This window comes from Peromyscus californicus, unplaced genomic scaffold, assembly GCF_007827085.1.
Source record: "Peromyscus californicus insignis strain IS unplaced genomic scaffold, ASM782708v3 Scaffold_9__1_contigs__length_137607984, whole genome shotgun sequence".
Classification (NCBI taxonomy): domain Eukaryota; kingdom Metazoa; phylum Chordata; class Mammalia; order Rodentia; family Cricetidae; genus Peromyscus; species Peromyscus californicus.
This window is the reverse complement of record NW_026294617.1, coordinates 96,513-110,702: the sequence shown is the minus strand read 5'-3', so window position 1 is coordinate 110,702 and position 14,190 is coordinate 96,513. Positions and strand designations below refer to the sequence as shown.

Genomic DNA, 14,190 nt, shown 5'->3' with positions numbered 1-14,190 from the left:
ATGTCTACACCACGATTCTGGCTTGCCTCTTTTTCAGAGACTTGAGCTACACAAAACAACCAAGCTGTGGTTTCACTAGTGTTTGAATCATTTATAATCTCTCTTGCTTGTGAAACTGTCAGGCAAAGAGAGTATAAAAGAAGCAGAAAAGGATGCTGATAGAGAATTTAAATAATATTGACAATTCAAGTATTCTTGACTCCCATCACTGGCATATTTCTATGAAAATAATACTGAAAGCTCATTAATGATATATGCAGAAAACAGTACAGATTATACAAAGGACATTCGGCAATGTGTCTTTTTTTTTTTTTTTTTTTTTGGTTTGTTGAGACAGGGGTTCTCTATGTAACAGTCCTGGCTGTCCTGGAACTTTGGAACTTGCTTTGTAGACCACGCTGACCTTGAACTCACAGAGATCCACCTGCCTCTGCCTCCCAAATGCTGTGATTAAAGGTGTGCACCACCACCGCCCGGCCGCCTGTGCATTTTCTACATTAGTTTAAAAATGAAAAAAAAAATGCATCTTCAAGAGGACCATTGTTTTCACTAGATAAAGGGTAGTAGTTCTAGGGATATTAGTTGCTTGACACCTAAGTGTTAATTCACCTCACACAGTTTAAGAGTGAACTTGGAATGATCAGGGTTACAGTGAAGTCTTGTTCTGATCTCTGCTTCCTGGCCCACCCTTATGTGAACACTCCTGCCAGCTCTGACTGTCAGTCATTCCATTCAGATGCCTTAGAATTGTGTGAGCAGAACTAAGAAAGACAGAAAAAACCTGCAAGTGTAAGGATGAGCTCAAGATGTGAGGAGGCTGGTGTAGCAGTGAGACTGCAATGTTGTTTGAGTTTCTTTTTCATAGGTATCTCTGATGAAATGTATTCTTGGCTTAATTAAAAGGTATTAAGCAGAGCAAGAATGACTGCTGTGTGTGGCTCTTACCTTATATTGGAAGCTGTGGCCATGAAAGTGTACGGTGTGCAAGTCTATTTCATTGCCCATTCCCATCACATACCAATTGACTTCATCTCCTACGTGCATTGTGAGGCCTCGTAGGTTTCCAAACATTTTTCCATTAATAGCTGAGGAAAATTTGATACATTTCAGAATAGTTTAAACTTATAATGGCTTCATGGGAATTATTACTAGGTCCATATAACAGAGCTTATGTAGTGGGTAGCCATCCCAGCTTTGATCTGGAAGTTTTAACCCCCATTGAGACTTTGGCAACTGTCACGCCTACAAGGCGGGGCCAAGGGAGGCCCTGGGGACCCGAGATCTGGATTGGTGGGCGCTCTCTCGGTTGGGGGACCCTGGATAGTGGAGGTGGACCTAGCAGAGCTCCAGAGAACATCGCTGGACTGTGATACACCTTTCCCAGACTCCATGACCTACCTATCCCTTAATTTGTAAGTTACGACATTAAATAAATCTCCTTTTAACTACGTGGAGTGGCCTTAATAATTTCACCAATAAGCTTACTTCACTATAGATGGGGAAAATAGATCTTTCAAGTTCACCAATATCACTGCTATTTCTCAAGTTACTTTATATGAAGAGCCTTAATCTTAATTGTGAACTTATTTAAAAGGGAATGAGGGTTTAGAATTGGGAGAGGAATTAGTAAAAATTTTAAACATAGTCCTATTTTGGTTTTGAGCAGAATTTTACATTACAATATATTTTAAATAAAACAGCCCTACAACATGATTTTCTTAGAAGACAGGGGTAAAAAAAGAAAGTGGTTTAAAATAGTTTCTCATACCATGCATTTTATTGCTTTCTATGAATTCCTCGTCATCTTTGTTTACTTTCTCAGGATGATCAGAGTATATTTTGATGTTGTCATCTAAGTACCAAGATTCATTCTCATCAAATATTAGAAACAAAAGGAAAAACTCCATTTTCTTCATAGGATTGAATACTTTCATGTAAGATTTCCGACAAACAACCAGTGGGCCTATTAGTCCACTATAGAGATCCTGAAAACAAGCAGAAAGTACAATTATCTTGGAAGTGTTGGTCAGGATTTCAAGAGCTGGGACCTTATCACTCACAATCCCAGCAGTTTTGGAGGGACTGGTTTTAGTGGGATACCTAAGCCAAAGGGAAGCCACCACTGTAGTATCCTCATACTTGACATGGTTAAGTGGAAGCAATGACAAATAGTAGGTAGGTTATGTGGCTGATGTGGAACTTAGAGAGATTAAAAAAAATGACTTAACTCATGAGCTGCCTGAATGAACAGTATTGGTTGTTAATTGTATAAGCTTGTGGACTTATCAGGATGAGCCAAGCATTATGCCAGTCACTATAAATCCATGACTGAATGAAACAAAATCTTTTGCTGTAGGAGCTCATATAGGAATAAAAGAAATGAGTAGAAGCTAAGGAAATTGTCCATTGTCATGAAAAAACAGAATGCTAATGAATACCTATGTGAAAGACCACAATTAACAACTCTTAAACATCTGAGAAGTTTGGTGTGGCCAGGTGCTAGTGATGGCAGATTTTGTCATATCATATTAGTGAAATTCAGGCAGTGTCATAAGTAACCTCTGAAACGTTGGACAGAGAACAACAGCAAATCTACATCTTTGTCCAGTTATATTGGTTGATTGCAAGAAGACTTAGAGGGAGAAGTCTGGGGCCTGGGAGGCAGCAGTTGAGACAAATTACAAGTACTGAAGTGTGAAAATGGAGAGAAGTGGGCTGAGTAATTGTAGGGGCACATAATCTGTGTAAGAAGAGTGGTTCAAAGTTCCTGCTTGAGTGAATGGATAGAGCAGCACTTACGCTGCTGTTTTTTTTTGTTTATTTGTTTGTTTGTTTTTATATCAGGAAATGAAGGAGGAAGAAGACCTCTTTAGAAGTGTCCCTTTTAGAAGGTGCTAGGTTTTAAGTCTGGGAATTTCTGGTAGAGCAGCCCAACATGCAGCTGCATTGACATATTGGGAACTCAGAAGGGATTCTGATGAAGATTTTGTTCTGCAGAATGATGTACCATCTCACTTTAGAGGACTGTTGGGGGATTTTTGGCTTTGTGATATTTTATCAGACAGTACCTACTGTTCTGATTGCCTGTTGGGATTGCTCAGACAACTAAGAACTCTGAAGTCACACATCTTAGTTTTTGCATTTAATATGTTTTCATATCAAAAGAAAAATAAAATACACTGGCTTGCAATTTTTATTAAGTATTATCAATAATCAGCAGGAATAAGATAATTATAACTATATGTTTAAAAGCAAATAAACTGAAAATGTATAATGAAATAGATTACAGAGCAACTTATTTTCCTGGTATTTTGACATAGGTTGGAGGACAGGAAAACTCTATGTTCTTGCAATTATCTTTCTATCTGGAGAATTTTTATAGAACAAATGGTTAAAATTTACCTTAACTCGATCCACAGTTGAGTAGTAAGCCCATGGTATACAAGGGGCATCCTCTGCTCCAGCGCCTGATCTCTCTGGGATTTGCCATATATAAATGCGAATTTCACCTAAATTAAGCAAGGGTTACATGTCTGGTTATATTTGGCTTATATCTGACACGCATTATGTGTTTCATGTGCATATACATTTTATATACACATATAATATGTTAATCCTTGATAACTAGTGATCCAAAAAGTAAAAATATTAACATGTTAAAAAATAATAGTACTCGCCGGGCGGTGGTGGCACACGCCTTTAATCCCAGCACTTGGGAGGCAGAGGCAGGCGGATCTCTGTGAATTCGAGGCCAGCCTGGTCTCCAAAGCGGAAAAAAAAAATAGTACTCAAAATTCTTCCATGAATTTAGTTTTTTAATTTTATAGTGAGTGTATGTGTATGTGTGGGCATGTATGTGCATGCAAGGGAGCATATACACTATAACACACATGAGAGTTGGGATAGTTTGTGACAGTGGGTTATGGAGATGGAGCTTGAGTTATCAGGCTAAGCATCTTTACACAATGTACCACACTGATGACCCTGGAGTTTAGTCCTAAGACACACTAAGGTATTTTTATGTCATCATATATTTACTATGAATTAAGCAGCTCTCATTCACTTGCCATAACAAAGCCAGAGGGTTGTCATTCTAATGCCATATTTTGAAGAAACTGAGTGGATCCATCTTTTCTTACTCTAAAGTAGTTTTTTTTTTCTTTTTTTTTTTTTGATTTTTCGAGACAGGGTTTCTCTGTGTAGCTTTGTGCCTCTCCTGGAACTCACTTGGTAGCCCAGGCTGGCCTCGAACTCACAGAGATCCACCTGGCTCTGCCTCCCGAGTGCTGGAATTAAATGTGTGCGCCACCACCGCCCGGCTAAAGTAAGTTTTAATAATATCTTTTTTTTTCTTTTTTTTTTACAGATACCTCAGCACTTTGCTCATGGTATTTCTGTACCGATGTTGCCCTGTAGAATCAGCTTCACTTTCCCTTTCTTTCCTACTTCCTTCTCACTATCCTCCTCAGTGAGCTGATGATTCCTGCAAGGAGCCATGAGAGCACTTGATCTTAAAGATCCCTGATTTCTCTCATGTGTCAACTTCTGTTGTTATCTGATTCTGTCACACCATGTGCTTCTTTTTTACACTTCTGTCACATGCAAGACATATACTCGTCCTTGATGCTTTGAAGATGGTTACTATATCCTCTTACTTTGTCATGTACTCTTTTCCCATGAGCTCCTGGCTCTTCTCCAATCTAACCTTTTCCATTTGCCTCAGAACTTCCTGTATATCTATCCACAGACCTTGACTTACTGATCCTGACAACCCTCTGTCCAATTTGTTTAGATTCACTTTGCCATTTCCTACAAAGATAGTGCTATCAAATTAATACTCTGGAGTCTGGAATCCTTTCCTGGGGAATCAAGCAAGAATTGAGGTCTGGTCTTAAAGGGAAGTGTGGGCTTTCTCCCCTTTTCTCAAGTCATCACTTTTAGTCCCAATGTCCTCATACCTTAACTAAGCACACATTTTCACCAAGAACATAAAATGTAAATGCAGCACCTCATTGTCTCACTTCTGCCAAACACTCTTATTTCCATAAGCTGTTCTTCCAGCCTGCTCTGTCACCAGGGACTGATTCCCAAAGCTTTAGAGTCACCCTTGACTCCTTCCATAAGACTCCAGTGCTCAATTTTCAGCAGGCCCTTTTGGTAGCATGTTAAAGTAGAATTGCAGTATCAGAATTTCTTCCTCTGCTTAGTCCCATGTTAAATCGTGTTAATTCTAATTCTGGTAATTTTGTTTCACCTGTTTAGTGCAGAATTTCCCTAACTGATCTTTAATGTTGCCATTTTTCTCCCTTACTCATATGTCATCCAGAAGAGCCTCTTATTGATAATCAATCAGATAAATCCCATTTAGCTCAGATCCTCAGGTGAGTGTTTAGTTTAAAACCTTGAGTCCTAATCAGCCTTCCAGGCCCTTACTCCATCCAGTTCCTTCTCTCCCTGCTTCCCATCTGTTAACATTCTGTTCCCTCTTCACTCTGTCTGGACTCCTTACCATTTATAAGAGACACAAAGCATGCTCCCACATGAAACCCTAGAATCTTATCCCACAATTAGCCTGAGCTGCACCTCCCTTAACATTTGTCTTCACCAATGTCCAGCCCTACTGACTCTCCTACCTAAAATAACCATTTACTCTCTGATGAGTCTTTTTCATAGCCTTGTTTATGACTCAGTATTATCTATGTTTTTCTCTCTTAGAAGATCAAGAGAGAAGTTTTTGGTCTATTTTCTCTTAAATTTATAAAAGTAATTCTACAGAACACTATCTTTTTTTGTTTGTTTGATATATTTGGAAACTGCTAAGTTTTTAAAACAAATCCTTTTTCCTGTAAAATTTTAATTTCTATTTGAGTGTACATAATCTATCTCAATTTTTATCTTAATTGAACATCTGTTAAGCTCTTGGGACATGCCAGATACTAAAGCAAATACCCAGGCTTTAAATTCCAAACCGCAGACATTGTTTGACAGGCTGGCACATGAACATTCTCCCCCACAGTGTAGCAGATGCCACTTCAAATATGTTCTAGTTGAGTGGAGGAAGAATCTTTCTAATTCACTCTTCCACCTTTGTAAGTGTCTGGTACTTCCATATTTGTTTTTACAGTACTTCTGTAAACTGTTTTGGTGCAAACGTGCTTATACTCCATCACCCCTGCATCCTCTGTCCCACCTTTGCAGTTCCTTACAACAGAGTTGTTTAGAAAGACTATTCTTTACAGCAGCTGGCATTTGTGGAGTGGCTACAAAATCTGTATGAAGCATCCCTTTGTTCACAATACCTGGCAGTGTTGGAACAACTGTAGAACTCTCTGTTTTCACCCCATGGGCATGTATTGAATATGGCCTGTTTGCCATGTTTTTAAAGACAATTTTAACTTTGTCTCCAATATCTGCATGAATTTGTGGACCTGGTAAAAGTGAAAAAGAAAATCAATTTATTGTCTTGTGTTTTGAAATTTCTGTGTTAGTGATAAAGGCAAAATTCAGGTAACTTTTCAGTGTGAAGGTAACTTTTCATCTTCTTTTTCTCACATGTCTTTGAGCTGTTAGAGTGATTTATTTCTGCTTCCAGAGGATGTGCATAACAACACTAGACAGAACTTCTCTAAATATGGAGACCATAGTGTATCTCTTAATCAGAGTTCCAGAAGACACTATAGCCTGAAAACCCTCTGAGGGTCAGAGATCTAACAGGGAGAGCTGGTGGCAGGCCAGGAACTACTGTGCACAGCTTACTCTCTGGGTTCAGTGTTTGGACTTCTAGGCAAAGGGTTGTGCTGGCAATGACTAAGCTGGCCCTCTAGCTTCTGCCCTTCAGCCAGCTGCAGCTGTTTCTTGTCACATGTGTTTCTGTTATTCTCAACAATGTCATTAGCTCTAGAGCAGGAGTTCTCAACCTATGAGTCAGAACCTCTTTAGAGGTTAAATGACCCTTTTATGGGGGTCACACAAGACTATCAGAAAACACAGATATTTACATTATGATTCATAAGAGTAGCAAGATTACAGTTATGAAGAAGCAATGAAATAATTTTATGGTTGGGGAGGTCACCACAACATGAGGGACTTTATGAAAGGGTCACAGCATTAGGACGGTTGAGAACCAACTGCTCTAGAGTATCTCACTAGGGAAATTCTGATCCTGTGGAAGTACTGAAAGACTCAAGAGTTCAGCATCTCAAGGGTTGCAGGTTACATGTTCTGCCTGAGTGTGGTTCCTGAAAACTTGTAAGGAAACACATTTTTTCAACCCCCATATACGTCTTTATTAATTTTTCAAGTAAAGAGTTGTACTTCTTTTTGGAAGGGGTGTGTGATAACAAGGAGAATTTGGTTAAGGTTTTCGTTAGTAATTTCTAAGAACTTCACCAAAGCTATAGGCATCAAGTTAAAAAAATATTTTTGAGACAGAGTTTCTCTATGTAGCGTTGGCTGTCCTGGAACTCACTCTGTAGACTAGGTTGGCCTCAAACTCAGCCTGCCTACCTCAGCCTCCAGACTACTGGAATTAAAGGCTTACGCCACCACTGCCTGGCTCATTATAAATAATTTAATCAGTATATGGAATAATAAGTTATTCCTGACAGAAATAAGTGATATTATCTGTATTCTTCAGCAAGCACAAACTTCTCCTTTTTTATTGAATGATTTAAAAAAATAACTTTGATACATGAGCTAGAAAATTGCAATCTATATACGTGGATACATGTTGCTACAGGCAGCTCTTGTTGCTAACCGAAGGCTGGCAGGATGGGGCTGTTCACCTTACCTAGGATACCCAAGTGCTCATCTTCAGCTTTTCTCTTCACCTGTTCTCTGAACGTGCTGTCAGTAAATTGCCGATACACAACTTTCTTGTACTTTGAGCCTATGTAAAATTCTTCCTTATCCAAAAATGCATTTGAAATACTAGAAAAGAAAATCGATGCAGGTTACTATTTGTTTTTATGAAAGAAAAGAAATTGTTTTAATTTTTGAGTAAAAATTCTTGTGAATTGTTATGCTCATTTAAAATTACTTTCCATCCTGGTAGGAAAAAAATAGACTTTAAACATATTGAGGTGTCATATAAGGAGAACTGTCTAGTGAGCTGCTTCAGTCCTGGCCCTGACTCTTGTCTAGCTAAGCTGACCTCTCAATCCATGTTGTCTGAAGAAGCCTTAGTTCCTATGCCCCTAAAGAGAGGCATTGATCAAATCATCTATCGCATCACATTTTTCACTCTAACGTTATGAAATCCAGATTCAATCATTTAGGAATTAATGCAGTATTTCTAGCCAATAGGAACTGAAGTAGCATATTTTTTTTCTAGTCATTTTCTTTTTCTAAAGTTTTGGTTAACTAATGATTCCTTTGAACTACCTTATCCAAATCACAAAAGCACCCTTTTAGTCCTTTCTATGTCAGACCACACTCATCACTGAAACCAAACTGTCCAGCTAGCCACTGCCAGCCAGATCGTTTAGTTTTCCTGGGCATCTTGGGCCTACCTGTCCCACAGCTCACCCTAGTCCCTCAGATCTTGTGCACATGAGGTCACATGTTGAAATGACATGATAGAGCAGATGTGCCTGGGAAAATTTTTAAAAAATGGACACCTCGAAGTATCAGTTGATGCCCCATGATGCTGAGACATGCTTTTGATGTTCTCGTGGCTATTCTTTACTTGGATTTACTCTTACTGATTTTTTTAAAAAAAAATTTCACAGTGTGTCATAATGGCTTTGAACATATTTTCCTTTAAGTTCTTAGAAAAAAGAACTGCTAAGCATTTAAGAAGTATACAGCATAATTAGGAATGTGGACCGACTGATTATTATACTGGAAATAAAATCAGGAGTAGTAAGTAAGCAACACTGTGACTGCTCTCAATTTGATTGAGTTTGATCAGAAGAGCAATGATGCCACAGACTCAGAACTGGTCAAGGGAAGGTCTCCTGTAAGGATGCTAAGAGAAATAGAAATGAATGAGCACAAGTTCCCAGGAAGTGGTCATTGCTATTGCTTAATGCAGTTGTTGCTTTTTATAAGGGTTGACATAACTCTTTAATGAAAGAGAGACCTAAAATTACAGTTGAACACTTTGGGAATCTGAGACTGGAAAGTTACTTTTGTTCTTGCAAATGATGCAGTTCCTTTTCCCAGTCCCTGCTTGGTGAATAGTCCCATTCCACCTCCACTGCTGCGACATAGTAGGTCCTTTCTCCCAGGTAGACAGTGGACTCTTCAGATTGCTGCTTGCATTGGTTCACAGTATATTTTTGCTTCATGCCACCTGTGTAGTGATCTGTTGTAAGACACTCTACATCAAAAGTCCCTGGAGTAGCAAAATAGAAAACTTGTCAGTTTTAACGGAAGTCTCTTTACTGTTCTAAGAACTATCAGGGGTGTATATGTCTCAGGGCATCTGCCTGTCACTTAGCAGATGTGTGCATACCTATGCTCTTACTTCATTCTGTCTCAAGAGAGAATATCCGTCACCTTTTTCTCTTGCTTTGGTTTTATTCGTGAGCTTACAGTTACCTGATCTTGAGTATCACACAGTGAATTAAGTGAGGCCAGAAAGAAGTTTTTCATGATATGATTAAATTTATTTCCCATTTGTTTTAATTTGATTTACCCATTGAGAACCAGGCCCACATATGTGTCTAAGCATACATGGCTACAGTTTTTATACAGACTACCCAGTTGCAAGCAGTCTGTAAGTAAGCCAACTCCACAACAAATGTAGTGACATGATGAAAACTGTAGCAACATGATGAAAGCTTACATGTAGAGCACATGCAGGAGTCATTTATTCTAGCCTGTTTTTATCACAGTTATCTTTAAAAGGATAGAAAAGTAACCATCTCATAGATTCTGCTGTTTGAAACAAGGAAACACACACACACACACCACAGACTTCTTACTTATATGCTCTTATTCCACCCATAAATAGGAAGGAGATCCACCTGATATGTGCTTCAACATTAGTAACCCAGACACCCTCTTAAGAGAAGGTCTATCTTGGAGGCATTGAAAGAGTTCATCATTCGATATGTTTTCAATAGGATTTTCAACCAAAACCATATACATAAATTTATTGTCATGGCTAATTTTATGTCAGTTTGACACAAGCTAGAGTCATCTGAAAGGAGGGAACCTCAATTGAGGAACTGCCGCCATAAGATCCAGCTATAGGGTATTTTCTTAATTAGTGAGTGATGGGGGTGGTCCCAGCCCATTGTGGGTGGTGTCACCCCTGGGCTGGTGATATTAGGTTCTATTAGAAAGCAGGCTGAGCAAGTCATGAGGAGCAAACTTAGTAAGCAGCATTCCTCCATGCCCTCTGCATCAGCTCCTGTCCTGTTTGAGTACCTGTGCCAACTTCCTTCAATAATGAACAGTGATACAGAAGTGTAAACCAATTAAACCCTTCCTTTGCTTTGGTCATGGTAGTCCATCACAGCAATCATAACCCTAACTAAGACATTGACCAACAAGAGAAGTGTACCTTCTGTGTCAGGCTGCATGAGAAGGGTCAGACTTGTATGAGGGAAGAGGTTTGCAGTGTCTCGTCTTTCTCCTTTAGACAGATAAGTGTTTCCTTGAAAGTATATCCCATGTACATCAGCTTCATTTCCAGCACTGAACAAATACCACACAATGGAATCTCCCAGACACATGTTGAGCCCAGGCTGATTGCCATACATGAATCCATTCATAGCTGCAAAAGTTGGAGAAGGGGGAGAAGAAAAAGGGTTGAATATAACATATCCTATTAAATGAAATGAAAATTTATTCCTAATGTAACTTCCTAATGTAAAGACACAGTTCAAGCCTGCCCATTGTTTATGTGTCGGAAATGTCTTTGCTGTCTCCAGAGCATCCTCTGGCCACAAGGAGCAGTTCGCAGAGCATGGAGTTCTGTGTCCCTACCACATTGGGGAGTTCAGTGTTTTCAGCTGGAATGAGATCCCAGGCGATTTTTCTCACTTTTTTCAAAGGTTATGTTTGTCAGCAACTATTTCTGTGAATAATAACAGCTTAGCCTGGGTGTCACACACCGGGAATGTATTTGTTGTTTTACATGAAAAATTTCCTGACTCGTCTTGGAAAATGAGGACAATCTTGTGTAGGAAAATTTTTCTCACTACTGTTTCCAAAAGATGATATTCTTGACATGTCCAAAATGTTAAATGTAGAATTTAAAGTAATATTACAAGGATTGTGGGTAGTGTGAGTAGTATCATTCTAGCTTAAAACAAACAAACAAAAAACCAAAACAAAACCCAAATAACAAAAACTATTAATTTGTACTGCAACTTTACAATTTTTACTTCTACCAACTACACTAAATGTTTACTGTTCTCTCTGAATGGTGTGGGTCTTTGGAACAATTAGCCCACCATGTCTCAAAACTAAACACATATATATAATTAGCTAAAACATAAAAAATATCTGATGCTCCTCGAGTTTTAAATTTTGTCAATTGATTCTGATGAGCAATCAAGTATGAAATCATGATAGCAGAGTTCATATTTTTAAATCATAATGGAAGAATTCATATTTTTGAATAATTGAAAAAATAAAGGAGCCTGTCACTACTGTGCTACAAATGAGAACAGCATTTAACCCATGATTCTCAAATTGATCATGCCATCAGAATCCATTAAAGGATTTGTGAAAAACAGATTTCCAGGACTTGTTGCTGTGTAACTCAAAAGTGGGTCAAGGAATTTGTAGTTCTAACAAGCTCTTGGGCAAAACCGAGGCTGCTGATCAAGGGACCACAAAGAAACATTCAGGGGCCAGCAAGATGGCTCAGCTGATAAAGGCACTTGCTGGGAATCCCACCAAAACCCAAATTCTGGGAAGAGAAAACTGATATGCATGTTGTCCTGTGACCTTCACAGGCACCATGGCATGTGTTCATTCTCCCTGCCTCCTTCCCCTCTAAATAAATAAACATTTTTTTAAAAGGCACCTTCATCACATCGCTATGTCTGCTACATTTGGTTATTTTGAGGTGGGTTTTTTTTGTTGTTGTTTATAACCTAAGATTTTGCCTTCAGAACACTATTAAGTTTTTTATTGAAAAGTAATCAAAAAAAAAAAGCTGCTTACTTTGGGTTTATTTGAAGTAGCCTGGGCAGGTGGAAAAGGTGCAGTACTCACAGTGCATCTTATTAGACTCCTGGAAGTCTTCATCTTTCTTATCCACATGATGAGGTGCAGCTGTGAACATCCTGATATTATCATCCAAGAGTAAACTCTCATTCTCATCAAACACTGTGGGAAACAAGTAGAACTCCTTGTCTACATCCTTCTGCAAATCAAAATAACAATGAGGTGACGATAAAATGAGAAAAGCAAAAGATTTCTATACAAATAATACTCTGTGCACAAACCACTTTAAGGAATGTCAACAGAAGTTTCTGTTTCCCTTTAAAATTTGGTTCATGATGTATTCCACTTGGCCACCAAAGTTTTCACTGGTATCTGTTGAGAACTTAGGGTTTAGTAAGGTAACCTGAGCCTCTTACATCTAAAATTTCAAATTTCCTTCTTCCTTCATGCCCACATTGTCCATACAAATTGAAACCATTAAAACAATTTATTCAGATAGAGATGTGATTTAGATTTGAAATGTGCCCAAAGCTATGTGCCTAAAGGATTAATTCCCAGCTGATGGCATTATTGGGTGGTAATGAAGACTTTAGGTTGGGCCAAGTTGAAAGGACAATGTCACTTGGATTGTGCCATTGAATATGGTAGAATATCTCTCCTCCCTCCCTCCCCCACCCCTTCCCTTCTCCCTTCCCCTCCTTTCCCTTGTCTCATGATATTGGGTATCCTGAGAAAAAATAGGTTTCCTCAACCATATGCATGTCTGTTTCTCTACAGTCCAAAATGGAATGGAACTAGCTGACAGACCGAACCCTCTAAAATCAAGAGCCAAAATAGATCTCCCCCCTTAATTTATTTATCTTGGGTATTTTGCTGCAGTGATTAAAAACTAATATGGGGATATCTGTGTGCTGAAATTGTGAAAGAAGCCTTCCATGTTCCTGAAACCAGTAAGAACTATAACCCACACACATCATCTTTAGTGAGGAAATGGCATGGCAATGAGATGGAAGAAGGATCCACACAATCTTCAAGTAGATTAAAACAAAAACAAATAAGGAAGTGGAAATATTATTTGTTTTGGGAATGGTCTAATCATTCAGAAGACAATCAGTCCATGGAATCAAAGCAAATGAGCCATCAAGGAAGAGAATACTGAAGTCCTGTTTGTCTTTCTCTCATGATTCATTCAAGTGGACAATATGTTTATTAAAATAAAAAAGGCCAACTAAGATGCAAACTTGAAGGTTAGATCCTACAGAAAATTTCATCAGTGATAGAAGGTTGTCTAGGGTGAGTTTCTTGGTGATGTAACTACATTTATGCTACTCATACTTCTATAAGTAATTCCAGTAAAGCTACTGATTCCTGGAGCTAGACTTGGGTAGGATCTCTTCTTTGGTCCATCAATGGCATATCTGGGATGAACAAATACTTGTTCTCATTTCCATGGGAAAGTTCATAGTACAGTAGCCTAGACTACTCTCACATGTGGTCCTTGTTTATTTGCTTGTTTGTTTTATTGAGACAGGAATTTTGTGTAGCCTTGGCTATCCTGGAAGTCATTCTGTAGACCAAGCTGGCCTGGAACTCACAGAGATCCACTTGCCTCTGCTTCCCAAGTTCTAGGATTAAAGGCATGTGCCATGATACCTGGCTAAATGTGGTCCTTTTCTCTCTCAAATACTGGGACTTCAGGTATGTGTCTCCATGCCAAGCTTAGGAGACCCTATCTTTATAATTTTGTTTGTTTATTGGAAACAGGGTCTCTGTAGCTCAGAATTGCCTCATACTCTAAGTATCTGAAGATAGTCTTAAGCTCTTTATTTTCCTGCCTCTACTTCCCAAAGGCTGGGATTACAAGTTTATAGGATCACATGGCAGGGTCCCTTATCATCAGAGGTAGGTACATTTATAATACAATTTCAGATCAACTTGAATTATTTCTACCAGAAAAAAATGCATAATACATTTTTAGTGCATGATCTTACTGCAAAGCCCAGAATAGTTTCATACTTTTGATACTCCTGACTCATCTTGGCCTAGTGTTGTTTACAAGTA

At 38.7% G+C, this 14,190-nt stretch overlaps 1 protein-coding gene across 1 annotated transcript in view; it reads right to left on the bottom strand.

The window, feature by feature from the left end:
• Nucleotides 1–91: 91 nt before the first annotated feature.
• Nucleotides 92–14,190, bottom strand: part of Cp (ceruloplasmin) — a 33,443-nt gene continuing 19,344 nt past the window's right edge. Inside the window, exons 10-18 of the mRNA XM_052731162.1 lie at nucleotides 12,178–12,328; nucleotides 10,514–10,726; nucleotides 9,130–9,337; nucleotides 7,790–7,929; nucleotides 6,300–6,428; nucleotides 3,403–3,509; nucleotides 1,769–1,985; nucleotides 946–1,085; nucleotides 92–115 (exon numbers count right to left, since the gene is read on the bottom strand). Of these exons, the coding sequence (XP_052587122.1) occupies nucleotides 92–115; nucleotides 946–1,085; nucleotides 1,769–1,985; nucleotides 3,403–3,509; nucleotides 6,300–6,428; nucleotides 7,790–7,929; nucleotides 9,130–9,337; nucleotides 10,514–10,726; nucleotides 12,178–12,328 (1,329 nt within the window). The remainder of the gene's footprint in view (nucleotides 116–945; nucleotides 1,086–1,768; nucleotides 1,986–3,402; nucleotides 3,510–6,299; nucleotides 6,429–7,789; nucleotides 7,930–9,129; nucleotides 9,338–10,513; nucleotides 10,727–12,177; nucleotides 12,329–14,190) is intronic.